Source organism: Chaetomium tenue (assembly GCF_020726465.1).
Source record: "Chaetomium tenue strain MPI-SDFR-AT-0079 chromosome Unknown F5144scaffold_4, whole genome shotgun sequence".
Classification (NCBI taxonomy): Eukaryota; Fungi; Ascomycota; class Sordariomycetes; order Sordariales; family Chaetomiaceae; genus Chaetomium; species Chaetomium tenue.
This window is the reverse complement of record NW_027117332.1, coordinates 4,242,014-4,261,385: the sequence shown is the minus strand read 5'-3', so window position 1 is coordinate 4,261,385 and position 19,372 is coordinate 4,242,014. Positions and strand designations below refer to the sequence as shown.

The 19,372-nt window shown below is 57.2% G+C and overlaps 7 protein-coding genes across 7 annotated transcripts; 1 reads left to right on the top strand and 6 right to left on the bottom strand.

The window, feature by feature from the left end:
• Positions 1 to 680: 680 nt before the first annotated feature.
• Positions 681 to 1,656, bottom strand: F5144DRAFT_574849 (uncharacterized protein). Its single transcript, XM_066789042.1, has one exon. The coding sequence runs from the start codon at positions 1,305 to 1,307 to the stop codon at positions 975 to 977; it is 333 nt and encodes a 110-aa protein (XP_066643795.1). The 5' UTR covers positions 1,308 to 1,656; the 3' UTR covers positions 681 to 974.
• A 3,391-nt stretch (positions 1,657 to 5,047) lies between these two features.
• Positions 5,048 to 5,394, bottom strand: F5144DRAFT_593369 (uncharacterized protein; the record flags this gene model as incomplete). The annotated part of the gene is made up of 2 exons (XM_066790452.1): positions 5,048 to 5,251; positions 5,335 to 5,394. The coding sequence occupies 2 exons, from the start codon at positions 5,392 to 5,394 to the stop codon at positions 5,048 to 5,050; spliced, it is 264 nt and encodes an 87-aa protein (XP_066643794.1).
• Positions 5,395 to 6,119: 725 nt separating this feature from the next.
• Positions 6,120 to 7,291, top strand: F5144DRAFT_258140 (uncharacterized protein). Its single transcript, XM_066783513.1, has 2 exons — positions 6,120 to 7,131; positions 7,187 to 7,291. Exon 1 carries the CDS (start codon positions 6,400 to 6,402, stop codon positions 7,075 to 7,077), a length of 678 nt encoding a protein of 225 aa, XP_066643793.1. The 5' UTR covers positions 6,120 to 6,399; the 3' UTR covers positions 7,078 to 7,131; positions 7,187 to 7,291.
• Positions 7,264 to 9,308, bottom strand: F5144DRAFT_258273 (uncharacterized protein). Its single transcript, XM_066783514.1, has one exon. It carries the CDS (start codon positions 8,995 to 8,997, stop codon positions 7,450 to 7,452), a length of 1,548 nt encoding a protein of 515 aa, XP_066643792.1. The 5' UTR covers positions 8,998 to 9,308; the 3' UTR covers positions 7,264 to 7,449.
• On the bottom strand, positions 9,106 to 11,235 carry F5144DRAFT_258008 (uncharacterized protein). The gene is made up of 2 exons (XM_066783511.1): positions 10,191 to 11,235; positions 9,106 to 9,230 (listed from the first exon to the last, which is right to left on the bottom strand). Exons 1-2 carry the CDS (start codon positions 10,966 to 10,968, stop codon positions 9,193 to 9,195), a joined length of 816 nt encoding a protein of 271 aa, XP_066643791.1. The 5' UTR covers positions 10,969 to 11,235; the 3' UTR covers positions 9,106 to 9,192.
• A 367-nt stretch (positions 11,236 to 11,602) lies between these two features.
• Positions 11,603 to 12,184, bottom strand: F5144DRAFT_593367 (uncharacterized protein; the record flags this gene model as incomplete). The annotated part of the gene is made up of 2 exons (XM_066790451.1): positions 11,603 to 11,853; positions 12,121 to 12,184. The coding sequence occupies 2 exons, from the start codon at positions 12,182 to 12,184 to the stop codon at positions 11,603 to 11,605; spliced, it is 315 nt and encodes a 104-aa protein (XP_066643790.1).
• Positions 12,185 to 15,236: 3,052 nt separating this feature from the next.
• On the bottom strand, positions 15,237 to 16,024 carry F5144DRAFT_603388 (uncharacterized protein; the record flags this gene model as incomplete). Its single annotated transcript, XM_066791277.1, has 2 exons — positions 15,237 to 15,374; positions 15,923 to 16,024. The coding sequence occupies 2 exons, from the start codon at positions 16,022 to 16,024 to the stop codon at positions 15,237 to 15,239; spliced, it is 240 nt and encodes a 79-aa protein (XP_066643789.1).
• Between the last annotated feature and the right edge of the window lie 3,348 nt (positions 16,025 to 19,372).

Genomic DNA, 19,372 nt, shown 5'->3' with positions numbered 1-19,372 from the left:
TTGGATGTAGTAGGGCGTGTCTATATGGATGCATGTACATATAAATCTTGCAGATGGACGCCGAAGGCCGGATCACCTGGGGTAGTGAGCTTCGTGGGTAGGAGAGACGGGTATTTATTGAGGGTCCTGTACGTGGAAGCGTCCAGAGTTCAAGTCAAATCTACTTCCCAGTCAAACAAAGCCCGAGTCCTAAGCTTTGGGCCGGGAAGCAAACAATCCAACCGCCGTTGGCCGGTCGGGTTGGCTGGGCGGGTCGCCGACCTCCGGGGACCGAAGCCGCCACACGAGATGCAATGCAGGTGATCGACTTCGGCGACCCGACGATCTAAAGCTTGCTAACTTTTTGTTTGCTTGTTCGCTCGGCCGTAGGCAAACTTTGGTAAAAGGATTAGCCACGCTTTTGACCTCAACCCTTTGGAAAGAGACGTTGTCATTTGAAAAACAACATGCAAAAGGACAAGGACTCCGAGGTCTATGATGTCGGATTCCGTTTCCGCAATGTGCCGCTGCCATTTTATTTGAAGCTCTTCTGTTCAAGTGTAAACCAGCCTTATCAGAAGCCAGATTCTCACAAAGAAACGAAATAATCTTTAGCAACGGTTATTTGGGTGAATCAAAAACTTTCACTTCAACTCTCGGTTAGGGGTTAAGTAAACAATGCCGATCACCGACCAAGATCACTCCACCCCCCCAACCTAATGAACAAGAAACCCCTTTTCCCTTAGCAGATAACGCGAAGAATACAAAGCATACATCAGCGCGGACAGCAAAATAAACGGCTCCGCGTGGGTGTAATTCCACTCAAACCCTCACCACCTCGTCTTTACAACCATCACCTCCCTAAATTCCTACCATGACCACCCACCAACCATCACGCCATCTTATGCCATACACCTACCAACCGCGCGTAGTGTCTTATCTTTTTACTGTCTAGACTACATCCATCATACATGACTTCCGCATGATGCCTGACCTTACCTCCATCTCCATACACTCCTCCCCGGCGGACCCATAACACGCACCTTACACACATCCACACATGCAGAATGCAGCAGCACAACGCAATGCCATGCAATGCAGACCAAAACGCAACGCACACACAATACAGTAAATAAACCCCCATCCAAGACCCCCCAAGAAGCAAAAACCAAGAACCCGTCCTCGCAACACTTACGCCAACAGGACCGACAAGGCCAGTTCCTCTCCGTGATGACCCATCTCCCACCGCACCGCACAGCAACCCCGACCCAGCACAACGACCACGCAAGATAACCCGTCCCCCATGAAATAAGCTTCGGCCCAAGCATCACGCCGCCGCCGCCTCCCGGGCGTACCCCTTTCCCCGCCCCCCCTCTTAACCCCCCTACGTCTTACCCTCTTACCCTCTTACCCCCAAAACCCCCCGAACCAGACAGAGTCCACCGATACTCTGCGCCAGCTCTGACGGCGCAGAGGTGCATATCACACCGCATCACACACGGCGCACAGCGGCAATGCTGCAAACACAAAGGACAGACAGACGGACAGACGGGCGGGCGGGCGGAACACAACATCCGGCCAGCCGGTCGGGGCCGAAAACCATTCATCATTCATTCTATTTCCATACCCCATACCCAAACCCATACCCTCTGTCTCTGTATTCCTGTATCTCCCCGCTCCCTCCCCTCCCCCCTCCCCACCTTCAGTTCAGCCCTCCCTCCCCCGACTGCCTGCTTGCCTGTCTGCTTGCTAGCTGCAGCAACACAAGTATCGAATTCGCCGATGCCGAGAAGCCACACACCGGTGCCGAGAGATAGGTAAATGTAGTGCATGTAGTTCAGCTCGGCAGGGACCCTAGCACTGGCTAGTAGGGGCCAATGCTACTCTGCGAAGCGCGTGCTACCGAAGCCCAGCAACAGAGAGAGAGAGCGTCTGGCCCCCCGTCCAACGCCACCAAATACCACCACACCCGGGCCTCGGGGAGAAAGCCCCGGTGGGATAAACCACCACCCCCTATGCACGATGCACACATACCTACCTAGATAGATAGTTACATAGATACATCTACCCACCAAATCGAGAGATACAGAGATATACTTAGCCACCTCCCGCAACACTCCTTTCACCACTCATTTCCTGCAACCCCCATCCCTCGGGATGCGCACCCAACGCGCGTGCCGTCAAAAAATATGCCCTGAAAGCGGCGGGCCGGGGCAGATTCTCGGGAGGTAGGGGGCGGCGTAGGTGGCCAGGCACGCTAGGGAAGCGACCCCGCCCTGCCCCCAAGATCCCGAAAGATCGACGCAGGATCGGGATTGCGTACCCGGTGCCGTCCACAACCCAAGAGGGAATAAAAAATAATACGAGAAGAATGCGCCTATCAGCGCTCCATAAAGAGGCGGCATTGATGTGAACAAGCAAGAGGAATCGAAGGGGCCACTTCGTTCCTGAAGCAAAAGAAAGATCGGCCCCTTGTTACGGAACGGAGTATGTTGTCGTATCCCCACCCCACCAACGGGGCGTCACATCCAGGCGTGGTGGCCGGAAACGCCCCAATCCGGGGCAAGGTCACAGGCTCATAGCCCCCTGAGGGCCGGCCAACATCCAGTCAAATCAATCACTCAGGCAGAATACCACCTCGCGAATCCTCAGCCGCAAAGCCGGATCGGCCAATCTACCCGGCCTAGCCGTTGGCGCACGGCCCGATGATAGGGCTGAAAGTCAGACGTGTCTAATTCTTTGGACAGTGGCTCTCTGCCGTGTGACCACGCCCAGCGTGTTCAAAACCGGGAATCATCGTGTGCAAGACGAAATAGAAAGGGTCCGAGGCGGGCGAAGGTCACGGGGAAGTGGAGCGGCGAGTTCCGTGCTGGTATGTTCCCTAGGCCCCCAAATACGCGGTCCGCGGGCGGCGACGGTTGGCGTCGCTCGGGAATGTGACCAGCCAGTCTGCTATGCCTCAACTGCGAGGTTAAAGCGCCACCCGCACTCTGGTTGGTTTGGTAAACTCACTCCCACCTCCTTTAGGAGGCCGGTGTGCAAATAGGCACGCAGACAGATGCGGCAATTCCTGATGCCGATGGTGTTCGATGTGACGGGGAGGCTCCGCGCGTAGGAATTCCGAGAGTGTCGTGACCTCCCTTTCATGTCTTTTTGGTGGTAAGGATGCCCAGGAACGATGATCTCCCTCGCGCCACGGCGTCCTTTTTAACGGCCCTCGGCTTTTCCGAGAGAACCAAGACTGGCATGTTTTTCGCTTGTGTAATGAAACTGCTCACCACGATTGACGCTACCGCCGAGGGCCGATCCGAGGAGGGACAATGAGCGGGTGTGCGACGACACCCGAAACGGCGACGGAAAGAATAACGTGTGTATTGCGGCACCTTGGTTGCTATGGCGCCAGACGAATCCCAGCCTCTCTCAGTCGTTGACACGACGACAAGAAGATAATAGGGGTCGCATCCGTAGCGCATCTGTGGCGCATTCTCGGCACCGTGGCGCGAAAGGACTCTACATCCGGCGCAGCGCCTTGTTGCGGGTAGGAGCAGACCATGTTGCGGGTTGCCGCGCAAGTCGGGGCCAACAGTGCCCGAATCCCCCTTGCCTGAGTCACACAGATCCTCAACGCTCCGGTATGGCGACACTGGTGACGAGTGTTGCTTGTAAGCCAGTATTTTCTCGTACTCTCTTCTAGAATGTTTCAGGCTCGTTGGCCGAGTTTCCTGTCGTTCTCATCGGGCCGATGATTGTCGTGTCAGCGCGAAGAATGGCAGACAAACGTCGGGATTACGACGCTGACAGGCGTCATCGGTCCCGCTAGCCAGATGGGCTTCACCCTGCTATTTGGAACCACCACCCGTCCGAACGGGCCCAGCCGTCCGGAGCCCTAGAAAACCAGAGACTTTGGCGGCCTCCGGGACTGTCTGCGATCGCCTCGCCTGGTTGCGCCAACATCGTCGATCGCGCCGCCTCTGCCGCGAGGGTGAAAACTAAAAGGGCGCTAACGTTAGTGTCTGAAGAAACTGCGGATCCGGGAAAAGCAAGCTAACGTTGTGCAACGGCGGGACGAGAAGACCGGTGTGTCTTGGCGGTGGTGAGCGAGAATAGTTAGGCGTTCTGGGTGGGTCGATGGGGGGGCGTTCCGCTAGGGGTTGGGGCGGAGGGCAAGGATGGTGTTGATCATTCTGTCGTTGGATTGTTTTAGTCCCGAAACCTTATTTGGACAACAGCCAAACATGGTCGAAAGCGGCCCTGCCCCGGTGTCGTCCGTGCCGCACAATGGTAGTCTGGCGCTCGAGTGACAATGCCCAGTTTGCAATCGACAGCTGCCGGCCGGAAAGGGGCGCCGGGCCCGGGTCGGCGCAGCTCCCCGTGTTCTGCCCCCGCATTTCCTCGTTTTGCCCGCCACCAGCTTTGCTGCCTAGGACTGGGCTTGTTTCAGGATCGGCTGAAGCGAAAAGACGGGAAGCCAGCGAATACAGCGACGGGTCCGATGGCCCCCCCCTAAAATGAACGCCTCCCGGTAGATCGCTGTTGTGCCTCCCAAATGGATTCTGGCTGCTGGGGTGACTCGAGCCATTTTACCGGTTTCTCGGGACTCCCCTGGACGCCGGGGTGCAGAAGGGTGGAGGAAAGGCGGAAGAGAGTGGCGTGTTACCGTCTCGTCCCTTTCAGGACGCTAGCGCATTTCGGCACCGGGCCAGTGGCAGCGACCGGGCACGGCAGCGGATCATCACTCATCTCATGAGCCTAGCATTGTCGGGAGTTCCTTCTTTCAGGTCCAAGTATCCCCGCGGCCGAGTTCAAAACGTAAAACGCACATACGTATCCCTCGGGGGGTTGCTGGGGCTTTGGTCGGCTGTGCCGCTGACTAACATGATTCTCCTGCGCGGTTCTTCTTCGCGCCCCAATTTTCAGGCCCCTGGAGGGGGAGCCATTCCAAATCAACGCGGGACTCTCGTTTTGCCCCCGGGGTGGGGGCAGACCTGACAAGCCGATGAAGGTTGATGAACAGCGAGATGGTGTCGTCTCGGTTGCATAATTCGTTCAATCAATCATAATCTGTGGTTCAAAGGCCACAAACAACGCCCGGGTTGCTAGCTGCTGCGAATTGCTGCTGGAGAAGCAGTTTTCGGTATAACCTCCCGCTTTGCCCGGACCGGTTCATGCAAGTCATCCTGGCCCTCCGCTCGGGGGATTCGGCAGATGGGCGGATAAGCGGTGTGACACAGCCCGGGGCGCGCCATGTCGAGTCCCGATGCCGATTGGGGGTCTCGCAGATCGGCGGGGAGGCAGAAAAAAGACGGCGAGGCAGGACAAGGTTGCAATTCCCAACGGTGTGGGAGATGGGCTGACAGGTGTCCAGGGGTCTCCCACAGCAGTTTTTCTTGGTTGCTGCGTCCTCAAGGCGGGCATCGTGCGCGTTGATTGAGTCGTTTCGGTTGCCGCAGTTGGTGGGTGAATAGATTGCCTGCTGCAGCTTACCCCCCCTTTCACGCGCACACTGAAGTGGGTTTCGTAGGCAGAGCAGGGCGGGAGAGAGCGTGCGTGGTACGGTACCTGCCTGGAAGCTTTTTAGTGCCCGTTCCTTCCATCTCCGTTTTGGCACTGCGCAATCTTCGCAAGTATTGGCGGGGTTTGACAGAGTTTGGCGGAAGGAGGGGAGGGAGCTGGAAGGAGGCCCTTCCCGGTCGGCCATGTACACAATCGGTAAATTCTGCTCTTTGCATGTCATCCGAACCCCGCGACTTGGAGGAACCTTCCATGGCTCGAGGTACAAACCAAAGAATCCAACGCACTGCCACAAGCGCTTCTGAAATCCCCACCACACTCCACACCAATGATGAATAAGACGGGACATGCTGGGGAATTAATCAACGCTGCTACCACCACAGCACAAACCGGCAGACCGGTGAGAAGATCCATGATCTGGATGCATGCAGGCCATCACAGGCACTAGCAGCCAGGTAGCCCTACCGTAAGCGGTATCCATCCCCGCAGGGAGGTTTCGTGGCGAATCCGAATCGGTGCGATTCGGCTGATACCCCAGGGTCCATTGCTGACCCCAGCAAGGCTCTTTTTGTTTTTGTGTTGTGCAACTCTGCTTGCATTGGAATTTAAGGTACTGTATAGAGAGCATGGGTGCGGTCCGAGCCATGAACCAGCTTGCACCTCCGGGTCATGATATACGCAGTATAGCAAAGCATAGTTGAGAGAGCAACACAATGAGATCCTTTGGAGAGTTCGTAAAACCACCGTTCGAGAATCTACGCGAATTCGTACAAGGAAAAGAAGTAAACCATAACACGAAAGCCACGTTGCGGAAGGACCTAACTTGGGGGCGCCGTCCTCCCCTGCTCGTCCGATGACGACTGACCCCTCAACTCTTTTCTGCCCCCCCCCCTCTCGCCCCGATGATGGATGCCTACTAAGGTCTGGCGTATCCTCTTCTCGACTGGTTGGCCTGCCCCGCCGATCCGAATGGCAGCCTCCGGAGTTGTTTACTGGGCGGCGCAGTTTCGGGACCGAAGAGGGCAGGGGATTCCATTCCAGCCGTCAATCGATAGGGGCGTTGAGGAAGAGGAAATAAAAAGGAAAAGGCACCGCTGTGTTGAATGTAGAAAAAAGAGTGAGACACAAAACTGCGTGTCGGTGTGTCGAGTGGAAAAATTGAAATGGAGCAAGGGCGAGAGAGTGTGTGTGAGAGAGAGTCTTCAAGTTGAGAAAAAGGAAAGACAATGCACCGGGTATCCCTGCAAATGCCATGTTTCGTCGCGCATAACCCGTTGTTTCCCGTCATTCCCTAGAGAGAACCGTTTTAGAATTCTTAGAGGAAAGGTCATGATGGTCAAGAAGAACCAGGGCCCAACTTTCTCGGTGCCGTTCCCGATCCCCGATTCCCGATTCCCGCTTCCCGCTTCCCGTTCGCGCCGTGAGGGTTACAGCAAGAGGGGGAGGCCCGAACCCAGAAACAAGAAGAAAACGAAGAAAAGACAAGAAGGAAAAGAGAAATCCAGCGCCGTGTCCCTTGCGGAGAGTACCCATAGGCCCCCATCTCCAGGATTAATCGTCAAAGAATCCATCCATACCCATGTCTGAGTGGTTCCCGCCCGTCCATTTCCGTTTCCATTTCCATTTCCTTGCGCCATCCGAATCCCACCGCGCCGAGATAAGCCACCCCCCCTAGTCTAGGGGGCAGACAGTTTACATCCCAAAAAGAAAAGAAAACGAAAGCGAAATCCAGCGCAATAAACCTTGCAGAATGCTCTGACGCGGCGCAGTCCAGGTGGGAACCCTTTGTGTGTGTCTTCCAAGATGTGTTGTTTGTTTTTTTCTCAATGACTTTTCCATTCCTTCTCGTTCCAGGCCGTAAAATGCATCGCAAATGTAAAATGGAGGTCGGTAGTCGTAGTCGTAGTAGTAATGTGACAACAAAGTATGTATTGAAGTGGCCATGCCGGTTCTCGCCAACTAGGTCATGCTCATGGTCGAGGAAGGTGGCGGGATCAGCGTAGTCGGGTACTGGCCGTTGGAGGTTGGCTTCCCTTCGAACCGCCCGCACCGCTGGTAGTACGGCCCTCCGTGGTAGAGCAGGCTCGGAAGTCCGTGCTCCATCTCGGATTTGACCTTGGTCGGGTCGAACGCGGTGCTCATCGAGTGTGCCCCGCCGCTCTCCGACACGTCTTGACGTGCGTGTGAAAACAGCTCGACTTGTGGGTGGTGGTGCTGTCTCGGGTCGTGCTCTCCCTCGTAGATGGTGGCCGGGTAGTATTGGTAGCCTTTGGTGTCCGTGATGGCCTTGACTTCTTCAGCCGAGATCATGGGTTCCATCGTCAGCTCGTGGTGGTGCCGCGTTCCGCCGTAGCCGCTGGAGCGCGTGTCGTAGTGCTGCGCGTATCCTCCCCCTCCCATCATGGACGGGCCCGTTGAGTATTCGCCGGGCCCGAGCATGCCCGAGGAGTAACCGCTGCCGATGTTGCTGCCGCTGGAACCGCCTGGCCCGCTGCTGGAGCTCTCCCGCCTCTCTGACTGGTAGTGGCCGGGAGAGCGCCCGCGGACGATCATCTTGGCCGACTTTCGGTACGCGACCTTGACCCACGGGTCTGAGCCCCCTTGTTGCTGGCCCACGTCGGCCCACAGCTCGACAATGAGGTGGTAGTACTGCTGCGCCGCCCTTCGCTTCCCGTTGTTGGCCGTCGCTTGCTTGAACTGGATGCGCTCAAACGTGTGCTCTGTGGGTGCTGAGCTCTGCTGAGGTTGCCCGAATCCCTGGTCGTATCTCGACGACCCGAGGCTGCCGTCAGGCGCCGCGTAGAGACTGGTTAAAGGGTGGTGGCTGGCTTGTGGTGGCTTCTGGGACAGCCGCACTTTCTCGGGCTTGGCGATCGGTCCCTTGTCCCGCTTGGGTGTGTGCTGAACCAGTTCGATGGTGTGGTTATCGTTGTCCGACACGGCCGCTGAGATGCACATGGCGAACCCGTACACATTGAACGGGTGTGTGGATCCCGTCGGGAGGAATTGGATGGGCGAGTTGTGTATCATGGGCGTCAGCGAGAAGGAGCAGACGCAGGAGAAGTAGTTGCGGCGGTAGCAAGTCCACTCGTTCTCGGCCACGAAGAAGCCCTTGTCGATAACGCCGCTGATGTCCACCTTGATCTGGGTGGCCGAGGAGTCGCTGTACGAGAGATGGCCGAGCGAGGTCAAGGAGCCTAGGGGAGGGATGCTCGGCTGGTTCTTGGACCCTGGATAGCCCGTGTCCATCTTGAGGGATCCGTATGCGGCCGGCGTGCTGGTTGGCGAGAGGGGGTTATGGCGTCGTAGGTTAGAGAAGGGTGGTGATCGCTGGATGTGATGATGGTCCGGTCTCCTAAACGCCGGCGTCGCGGGTGCGTAGGCCTCGCGCGTACTCAAGTTTGTTCCTGGGTGCGGCAGTGTGGTTGACCGATGGCCGTGTGCCATGCCCTGGCCGGCCGTGCTACTGCTACCGCTGTAAGCGACTGGGGGGAATGAGTGCGCCATGGCACAGAGATGTCATAACGACAAGACGATAATGTGTTACCTACTTGGAGCCTAGTCGAGGCCTGACGTCTAGACCGGGGAAGACGGGGGGAGCGGGGGTATAAAAGTGGCCGCCGTCAGGGGAGTACGGCGTGACGGGCGGCTGGTGGACCGGCGGGATCAGACTCAAATATGAGGAGGGCTGGGCCGTTGTTTCTATTGTTGACAGGGAAGTTGTGGAGCCCTGAGTAAAGCTGGAGGTACCATCCGGGTCAGCAACCGGCCACGCTTCAGCGCCATGATGCACACGGAGAGGGTGGGGAGGGGGAGGGGGGGGGGGGGGGGGGGGCGGCGGGATGAGAAGAAGAAAAGAAAGGGAGAAGGGGTGGGAAGAGAGGATAAGGGGGGGGTGCGTGTGTATTGATTGCCATCACGCCCCCAGGATCCCACAACACTATGCTTCCACTGAATCCACTCTGGCCTTGTGCGACCCCCCCAGTGCTGGCGGTAGGACAGAGCCCGTCATACCAGTGCACAAGTGTTTTGCAGGGGTGTCGCAGCGGACTTAGCAGCAATCGGAAGAGTGAGCATGGCGCATGCGGCAACGGCGCGGGAGCAAGGCTCACAGCGATCGATCCAGGTAACACGTACCACGCCCGGAGCAAGCACCCATGTCTCACTTTCGCTCGCGGCTGCGATCGACAAGAAAAAAAGAGAGCAGAAATCCAACGGCAGATTGTACTTACGCACCACCGAGAAACGGGGATGGGAACGCCAAATAGTGTGCTCGTGGGCGTGTTGTTGAAAGTGAAAAAAAAAAAAAAAAAGAAAAGAAAAACAAGCCGCCGGACGCGGCAGAACGAGATGTTGAGTAGCTTTATGATGGCAATTGCATTTGTTCCCGGATCTCAGATCTTTAAGGGAAGAGGGTGTGCGTGCCTCAGGTAAGAGGAGAGGGGAAGATTGTGCGGGAGGGTGCTTGAAGAGTACATAATGTAGGGAAGCTGGGGGTGTAAGTGCGGACGGAAAGCCCAGTATTTGAGGCAACGGACCTCCTCACTCGGTGTGGAAAGGCACAAAGACCAATCAGACGGAAAAAAAAAAGGAAAGAGGCAGTTTACGCACCACATGTCAGTTGGAGCCGGTATATCGAGATAGTCCAGCCCAGTGCCAGAGGGCGACGAGGGCTCGACGTAATCCTGCTAGAAACGCACCTGTTAGATCAACCTTGCCATTTCTGCCAGCCCGTCCCCTCTTTTTTTTTTTTGGTCTTGTCGTCCTCGGAAATTGTGATGCAGTGACTCTCAAATGGGTCGCAACGAGATAGTTGAGGTCGTTGGGGATATGGCAAGCGAAGCCAATGATGCAGCAGCAGCGAAGAAATCTCCCTCTCAGCTTGGGAAGAACTGGGCCACGGGCATATCTGGTTGCATCTCCAAAGGAAACCGGCGAGCGAAGGTGGTGGTGAAAATGGAATGAAACCTGTGGCTTAATTAGCAACAGGCTGCAGACCGGCGACCGGTTTCCGTGACAGAGGGGTCGGATTGGAGCTGAGGCGCGTGAGGGAATAGCGGCAGTGGGGGCCAGGCGAATAAAAAGGAGATAGGGGGGGGGGGAGGGGGAGGGTACTGAGAACGGGATGGAGACCGGGGAGCATCGGAGTGGAAAACAGAAATTGTTTGCTTTGCTGATGCCGTTTTCCTTTCTTCCTGTCTGCGGCAGACCTCTGATACTGGGCTCCGAGCGAGGTACAGGACCTCGACAGGCTGCTGTAACATGGAAGCCAGCGTTCCATGCGCCATCCAGTACAACGAGGTACCGATGCACCTGCAGGGGTACATGCCACCTTGGGCCGGCCGTGACTGGCGGCCAGAAGCAAGCATTCACAGTAACAGCAGCAGGGTTCTGCAGACGCGCTTCGCAGTCGGGATGCGACCGTGGCTTATGTAGGCCCACCCCAATGTTGAAGATGTTGTCCCAGCGGCATGTCATCGAGTCCCCTTTCTCTGACAATGCCGGACCCGCGGTCAAGCTTTGCCATGTCTGGTAACACAATGGCAACAATGGGGTAATAAGGCCTTCAGAGCCTTACTGGGCGCAATCCGAAGAGCGAAGGGGCAATCAAAAAAAAAGAGCCCCAAGCCCCTCAGATCATGTCCAGCAACTGCATGCAGAGGGCAAGGCCCCGGCCCTGGCCCGAGGATAAGAAAAGGCGGGGCCAGTTAAGTGAAACAAATAAATAAATAAAACACGGCCGTCAAACGGCGCAGAGTCGAAGCGCTAAAACAAGTGTTGGGTTGTCTGCAGCCTCATCCTCGAGGACAGACAAGGGCAGAAACAAAGAAGAATCGAGAGACAATGCGGGCAGGGGGGGCTGCAACTGCTGCTTTTTGGGATTGTTGTTCACTAACCTTTGAGCTGCCCGCAGGATGTGCAGGGGCGTGTCTTCGTTTGTCGACTCCAGTTGCCGTGACGGGGCTGGGGGACCCCGACGTTCAAACGGCCAAGTAGTTGGCGTCGCCCGGACTATTGGTCGGGGGAGGGCTCCGGAACCTCCTCGCCGGTCTCGACGGCGAGGGCACAAAGGGAGAGAAAAATAAAAGTCGTACCTTGGGGAGTTGTTGATTCATGCGCCGTCCCCCTGCTCCAGCTGGGAGCGAGGAATTGCTGCGGGCGACCAGGAAATCTGTAAACGACTGCCGTGCCTGTGAGAGAGCTCAAAGGCTACAGTTAGCTCAACTGTGCCATGAGTCCCGTCACCCCATGGTGATGTTCTGGGAGCTGTCCGCTGCTCCGCGCGCCCCAGGTTCAGCAAAGCCTCGATGAGTGCAGAAGAACACCGCCATTGGAAGAGAAGCGGCCGAAGCACCAAGAACGCTGCCGGATTGGACGGGCTGGACGGGCTGGATGGGGGAAAGGGGCCTTGTTGAGAGCTCAGGGTAATCCGTTGCCTCTCCTTCCCAAACCGCCCGAAGGCGCATACCCGGGGGCGGAGTGTCTCGGGGGTGGGATTGGTTGACTGACCTCCAAAAGGACCCCGGTCATGCCAAGGGCACAATTTACAACACCCTGCGCCTCGAGTTGTTCCGCGGCCTTGTTCGTCTGGTAAATCCGATTGTCCCGTCAGCAAAGTTGTTCCAACACCCGTCCATGCAGCTCTTGAAGGACTCAACAGGCCCGAGCCCCATGGAAGAAACATATCGGGCATGTGGGCTGCAATCTAGGTCCGGTTGGGTCAATATCTCGTGTACCGACGAGTTTCTAGGGTACTGAACAAATCCAGGTAGCAATTGTCGAAGGCTCTGCGAGCTCGTCACGTCAAAGGCTGTCCAAGATTCGCGTCCCCTTTATGATGCGTCACGCCCGCCGGTTCCCGCATCTTCAGCTGCTCGCTAGTCCCTGGCGCGCGCTCACTCGTTTGGCATGCAGGGCCGAGCTGTCGGGGTCCCGTATCTATTCTGCAAAGCCGAAGGTCGTGATTTGTTCGAGGCGCCATCGCGGCCGCAGGAAGCCGACATCCACAGGCTTGGATTCGCACGCGCCGGCGTGAGGCCCACCATTGTCCGGCCGCCTTGGGAATCAAGTCCACGCGGAAAAAAAGGCGGCGATGTGCATGCAAAAGAGCAAACGAGATGTTCTGCTTACCTGAAGCAACACCTTCCACAACCTTCACAATTTTTCTGAGGGACTCGGACTGCGAAAGACAGCTGGCAGTCTCTAACGATGGAGATTATGGGCATAAACTTCGATTGGTCTTTTCGTCGCCAGTGGTGTTCGTCGGTGTCGTTTCCCGCCTCGTTCTCCGGAAGCTGGCGGCCACAACAACCCTTATCCTTGTCTGCTGTCGGAGCAAACCTGCCGCGCTAGTTTCGGTGTATGATGACCGGCGATATTATTGTTGACAGTGGCGCCGTTGGGCCTCTGACGCAGTGGCTTGAGTTGGGCCGGGCAGGCGTGGCGGGAGATAGGGATGCTCGCCGATGGCCTAACAAGCAAAGAGTGTAGTACAAAAGATCGGGGGGGGTGTCTTCAGTCTGGCCTGTCCTGCGCCTGCAAAGAAGTATGGCTCGGGAAACAGATCTGGGGCGCTCAGTGCGAGGACGGGTAAGATGGACGATGGGGATGCTGTGTCTTCTTTAAGCTGATGCCGAGCAGGTAAGGTTGCGCAGAGTTTTGAGACAACAGTCAGAGAAGAGGCAACACGGGGGTGAGCTTGGAAGTCCCCTTGTCTCTTAAGTAAAGAAACCGAGGCTCGAGCCTTGATACACCTAGTAGGTAGGGCAAGGGGATGATGGGATTAGATTACGTCCCTCTCCCAGCCTAATCGCCCAAGTACATACCAACAAAGGGCCCGTATCGGCGGCCCCATGTAAGTTTGTGGACGAGGAGCAAGTCCCCCTTGTCGACTCAGGCAAAGGACCGTACTGGATAACCAAAGCAAGAAGCCGCCTGAAGTCGCAGGCCATTGGATTCGCGCCGTAGTGGTCAGTGCCTCGGCCAAACAATGCCGGATACTCGCCCCGCATACCTTGTTCACACCGGGGATATCTGACCCACCTTCCGGCAAGACGGCACCGACTTGTCGGTCTTTCCATGAGAAGACATACTAGGTACCGCTACGGGCTTTCTAGGTGGTGCCTGATCCGGCCTTTGACACGCTTTCAAGCATACTTACCAGCGCAGTGCAAGCCCAAGTGGTCTTGAACGTTGGTGGAGAGCGAAACACAAACTCATCGAGCCCGACTGGCATCCTCGCTTCCCATGCATTAGCTCTTCTGCAGGCACCCAACCGTCAAGCACCCCAAGAGCATGCCACACAAACATTGGTTTTTGTTTTGATGGCAAAAGCATATCCCCCAACCATGAGATGGTCCACCATCGGTTAGTTGCAGACATATGGCAAGCTTCGGTGATAGAGAGGGCCCGCCTCCCATGCAGGGTGTGCATGACTTTGCAATAACTGGCCCACCGTATGCAGTTTCTTGACAATGGCGTGGAGGCGGAGGGGGGGGGACAGAGCCACGGCCAATGATCGACAGCCATTCCACCACTTGACGGTGAGGCTTTTACGAGGCGGACAAAGTTGGTTCACCCCCGTCTCTAGTTGTGGCGATCCTTCAGAAGAGCGGAGCTGAAGGCCCTTAGCGGTTCTCTCCCCAGCTTTCGGCCCTATAGACCTAACCTTTTCGGCAACGGCCGACAGAGCCATGCAGCGGAACCAGAGACGAAGCCATTCAGCGGTTGTGCTACTCCAGAAAGTGGGTTCTTCACCCGACACGTGAAAAAGTGTACGGGCTAGCCGTTTCTGACATTGTGCCTGGGCATCCTGGCGGTGCCGCATCCCGTTTCGGAGCCTAGACAGATGAAAATGCCCAGCAGGTGGCGCGTGGTCATGGAGAGAGGGATATCTGTGTAAGCGTTTATCAGGCAGCGTATCGGCAGCGAACCTGGACCTCCCCCCCGCGAAGCGTACGAAACCGCTCCGCTCACCTGCCGTGGGTATGGCGCACGAATAAACCCGTCCCTGATCCGAGCCTCGTAGCTACCACTATTCCCGCTGCCGTCGCCGCCTCCAGTTTTTCCGTTGCTAGCATATCGAGAGAGGAACTCCAGCGAGGAGCCAAATCATCCTTCAGACCCTGCCCACCCAAGAGGCTAAGGTGCGGGGCGTGCTCATGTTGCCCCGATGCATGCGGATATGAGCTGCTGGCGTGAAGACGCCAACTGGGGGGTATGAACGGGCAATCCGGCAAAGGTCGCTTGTGCAGGTTCCCGTCTGCTTCGAATCGACGCATCTGCGCACCAACCAATTTGACGCCAATACAGGAAGGAATACATCGTGAAGCTTCTCCGTGGCGGAAGGGAGGTGGTCGACCCCACTGTTTCAGATCCGATATTCTTTCGGCCGTTACGCCTAGTGGCTTTGCGGGTGAATTTCAAGACGATTGGCTGGCGGCTCTAAGCGTTGCTAAGGATGGGAAAAGTTGGCGATACTTCGGGGCTGGGCTGTTCAGGTCGGCTCCGCAAGATGGCAGAATATCCAGCTTTCCCGCTCCGCCGGTATGAAACCATTCCGGAGATGCCAGCAACGACAATTGGCGCTGCCTCGTCCCTCCAATCATGGAAAGTTCCTCTGCTCTCATACTCGTTGTTCTTGCCCGCCGTCGGATCCGACAAACACGCGCCGGATGCAGGAAGGCCAGGGCCGCCACAGTCCTCCAGCGTGTTAAACCGGGTCGGGCCGTTGGCGCCAGCGCCCCTTAACCGCAGAGGGCGAAGATGGGCGTCCCCCAACGATGGAACACGCCTGGCCGGAACTCAGGGGCGAGCCGCGATGGTGACCCGGCGATCTGTTTCTGCGGTAAGGAGATGGTATCACGCACTGGCTGTCGTGCTGGCTATCTGTTAGTTAGCATGCAAGCCCTCATCGGTTGCCGGACCGTTGCCGCGGCCGCTGGGGCGCAAATCGACTGCGACACAGAGGGCGCCCCAGGGCGTGCCCGGCACATCCCCCCGTACTTGGCCACATCTTGCTGCCGTTCTCAGATCTTGTGGCATGTGACACCTCATCTCGCCCCCGCCCCAGGTTTTTCGCCGAGCCAAGGGTCTCTCTGAGCAACGTCGGCAGACGAACCATGGGGCCATTTGAGGTCAAGCAGCGTTGTTTCACCCCTTTCCATCTCCTGTCAGTCGTTGCGTCAGGAGCCCGCTGCCGTCTTTTGCATGAACCATAATACCGCCGTCAACGGCCACTGCCCGGCATCGCGTCGGACGGGTGCCGACCGGAGGCGGAGAGGATGCGCCCGCGAGACCTACATCCCGCGATCGATGTCTGGTCATCAAGCCACGGGCGGCCGCTCGGGCTGGAGAGCGGATCTGGGCTCGAGCGGGTTTCGGATGAGATCTGTTCTGGAGATCTGCGGGCGGTTTTTCTTCGACGACTTACTGGAGGGAAGCGGGTGTGAACCGAGGTGACTTCCCAGTAGCAGGCTAGCAGCCATCCAATGAATGCGGTTTTTAGGCCGCCGGTCCCGAAATCATCTTGCATGTTTGTGTGCACTTTCCACGCTCGCTCAGAGCTTGGCTTTAGGTTGGGCCCGGAAGTCGCAAGAGAGTCAGTCCATGAATAGGGAAATCGATGTGCCAAGCGCCTTCCATGCAGCAAATTGGGAGCTAAACTAGCTCCATCGGGTGCTCCACTTTCAATGCTTGCCAGGGCAGCGTTGACAGGGGTTGTTGCAGCGCCAGGGTGGGAGCGATCGAGGTTTGTGGGTTCCCTGGCGGGCCCCCACCCGAACAATTGACGACGTCTCCACTCGGCACGAACAGTGGAGGCAGGAGCTCTCAGAGCAGCTCTCCCATTCCGGCGCTGCAGGGCAAGAGCAGAGGTCCTCCGATCACACCGCGAATGCAAGAACGGCCTGCTATCAATTTGCGGATTTGCAGTCACCCCCATGCAGTTACGGAATACTACACGGCCAGCCATGGGAAAGCAAACAGGCTAAGCCCGATTCGACGAGCTCCCGGTCCAACAGTCTCGCCTGCTTGTCCGGGATGGCTTGCCGCGTGAAGTTTCCTCCAACCTGCGAGTGTCTCTGCTTTGTTGCTGGCGCCGTGCCACCAAGGCTTCCGGGTCGCCGGGCCCGTGGTAGTTGAAGGGGCAACGAAAAATGTTTGCAACACCATTCTCTCGACGATCAAATACCAGCACACACACACACACGACCGTCTCCAAAGCAGAGCTACGCCGGTTTCCCAGGCTGGGGGCCTTCGGGGTCGGATTGGCCTTAGACGCACGCCTCCCGCCATCGAGCTCACCGGTCACCACGTCAAAAAAAAAGAAGCCGACCGGGCGACCGGTTTGTGGGAGAGACGATTGGTGGGATGCACCAACGCCAACACCCAGAGGGTGTCAGGAGCAAGGACTGGTATGCGGTGCTGTCGGTCGTCCCGGGTCCAGAGCCCTCTGCAGCTCGAGTAATATTCTTTCATCCCTATTACTGACTCACTCCCGCCGTAAGTCATTGCCGGCCGTTGGGGCCCGTACATTACTGGTGATAATTTCCTTAGAATGGCTCTGACCGGCTGCCTTGGCAAGCCTCGTTCATATGTGCTGCTGCTCCGCACCCGCCCGGCCTCCCCCCCGTCGAGGAGGCGGACCATACGCACGGCAACTGATCACACCATCTCGTCGAGAGCGTCACCAGAAAACGTGCAGCGTCGCTCACCGGCCTCTGTCAGGCATGAACGATATCCCGGCCAACCTGGGGTTCTCGCAGCCTCCCCGCTCAATCCTGTGGCCGGGTCTCAGATGAACGCCTCCGATTGCCTCGACCACGCGTCGCGTCGGCACACCTTCCAAGCGTAGCTACCCTGGGGTGCCGTGGCTTCACTGCCTCGTCATCCGATGGGCTGTGACCTCGCGCAGTCGGGTGCGCCTTTGCTGCCCGACGAGCTTGTTGTTCTTTATTCTGACGGATCCTGGTCCGCGCTCAACGACCGCTTCTGCTGAGAGGCAGAACGGGATACCCTTGCCGCCGCCGGGTTCTTCTGCAGCAGCTGAGGGTGTGGACGCGCGACCTCCCTAATCGAGTCAGAGAGCAGGCATCGAGGCCCGTACCAGTGGCCTGTAGCATCAGATGGCTCCCGAGACAGCAGGGTACGAACAGGTACTTGTCCGAGGCGGCAGATACAGATCGACCTTATGCGCCGTGAAACGAGCTGATGGCTAGCCAACAGCCGCGCGCAACAGCCCTGGCCGGCTTTGGAAACGGTGGGCAGGGGCCTTGAGTCTGTGGCTTACGCCGACTGCAAGTGCCTGAGGGCAGGGTGTCCTCCCCCAGATTGACTTTTGTGAATGAGCCCCCGATGCTGGGCACCAACTATGACAACATGTTTCGGTCTTTTCGAAAGATCCGGCGGCAACTCTCCCAAGTGACCCTTCTCAGATGCTGGAAATAGGGGCAGCGCGCCCGGGCGCCCCAATGTGACGGAAGGATGTGCATTGGGGCATATTGACCGAGTTCTGCAGCCTTCCGGGTTACCGGGGTTTGTTGAATCCTACCCAGCAGTACTCTCCGGCGCCAATCGACGGGGCAGCTGGCGTCCAAGGTCAAGACCACTTCTTTGGGCTCGGCAAGTTCTCGCTGTTCCCAGAACCATACCCTCCTATCGACACACACAAGTTCCACCGTCACGCGTTGCTAGATGGACTGTAACCACGACGTGAACTAACCCAGGGACCCAAGCGACCCGGGCGGCAGTGCCTTCTAGAGTTGTCAATGAAGTTTCAAAATAACTCTATGGAAGATCGGTTCTAGAGACCCGTGAAACCCCGCCCAACCCCCTCCTGAGTCCGGACCACTGTAGATTCCAATCCCCTCTTCCATTGAACGACATGACACTGGGAAATCACGAACTGAATGGACCAGAAACTGGCGCTTGCCCACTCCCAACCATCACACTTCGGTTAAGTTCCGAGGGACGAGACAGCGGCCAATCAACTCTTGGGGGTAGTGGTGGTTACACCAAACAGCCACCACGGAGAGACTGTGGATACCCTAGAGTCCTTCTCCGACGGTTATCCATCAAGCACCCGGACCAGAACCAAACCAACACGCGTAGGAGCTCTACCCTTGAACCCCGTCCGTCGAAAACTTGCCATTTGCGTTTCCACCCGCACAGAGACCGGGTGTAGTTCATGTCGAAAGGCAGTTGATCCGATGTTGCACCGGCTATACACGACACGAGTTTGCAGGCAGCTCGGCACAGTCTAGCCCGCAGTAGATTGACCGTTGAGTTGCTACTTGGCGGGTATCAGGGAGATGAACTTTTGCACACAAGAACCGATTCTTTGGGAGCTGGCACGGCAGGGTCGAGCTCGCACTTCTCCGGTCGTCTGACGAGCACAACGCATCGGGCAGAGGCCCATGGCGGAAGGAGCCTGTTCAGGTATGTCTAGCTCGACCCACGTTGCTCAACGGCACTCATCGCCCCGAATCCAGCCTGGTGTTTGACATGACTTGCCGAATTTGATCGCTAATCTCTCCCAGTTCGGGGCTGCCAGGCTCGTTCTTGCTCGAATTCCTGTCACAAGCCGCGTCCTCTAGTCACAAACCATCCTGGTCGGAAAGTGGTCCACGACACCACTGCGCGTTTTATGTGCGACCCACGGAGCAACGACCCCAAGCCCACGAGACCGCAAGTTGAGGCGAAATCAGGGGCTATTCTGGCCACCGGGGGTCGCGAGCAGCTTGACCTGCAGTATCCGCCTTGATGCGACGATCGTCGGCCTATCCATATACGTGGCAAGCGTTACTCGTCGGAACAGAATGGAAAGAAAAATGCTATATTGGAGGCAGAAACGATGGGGCCTGTGACTGTACTGGTCTGGGCG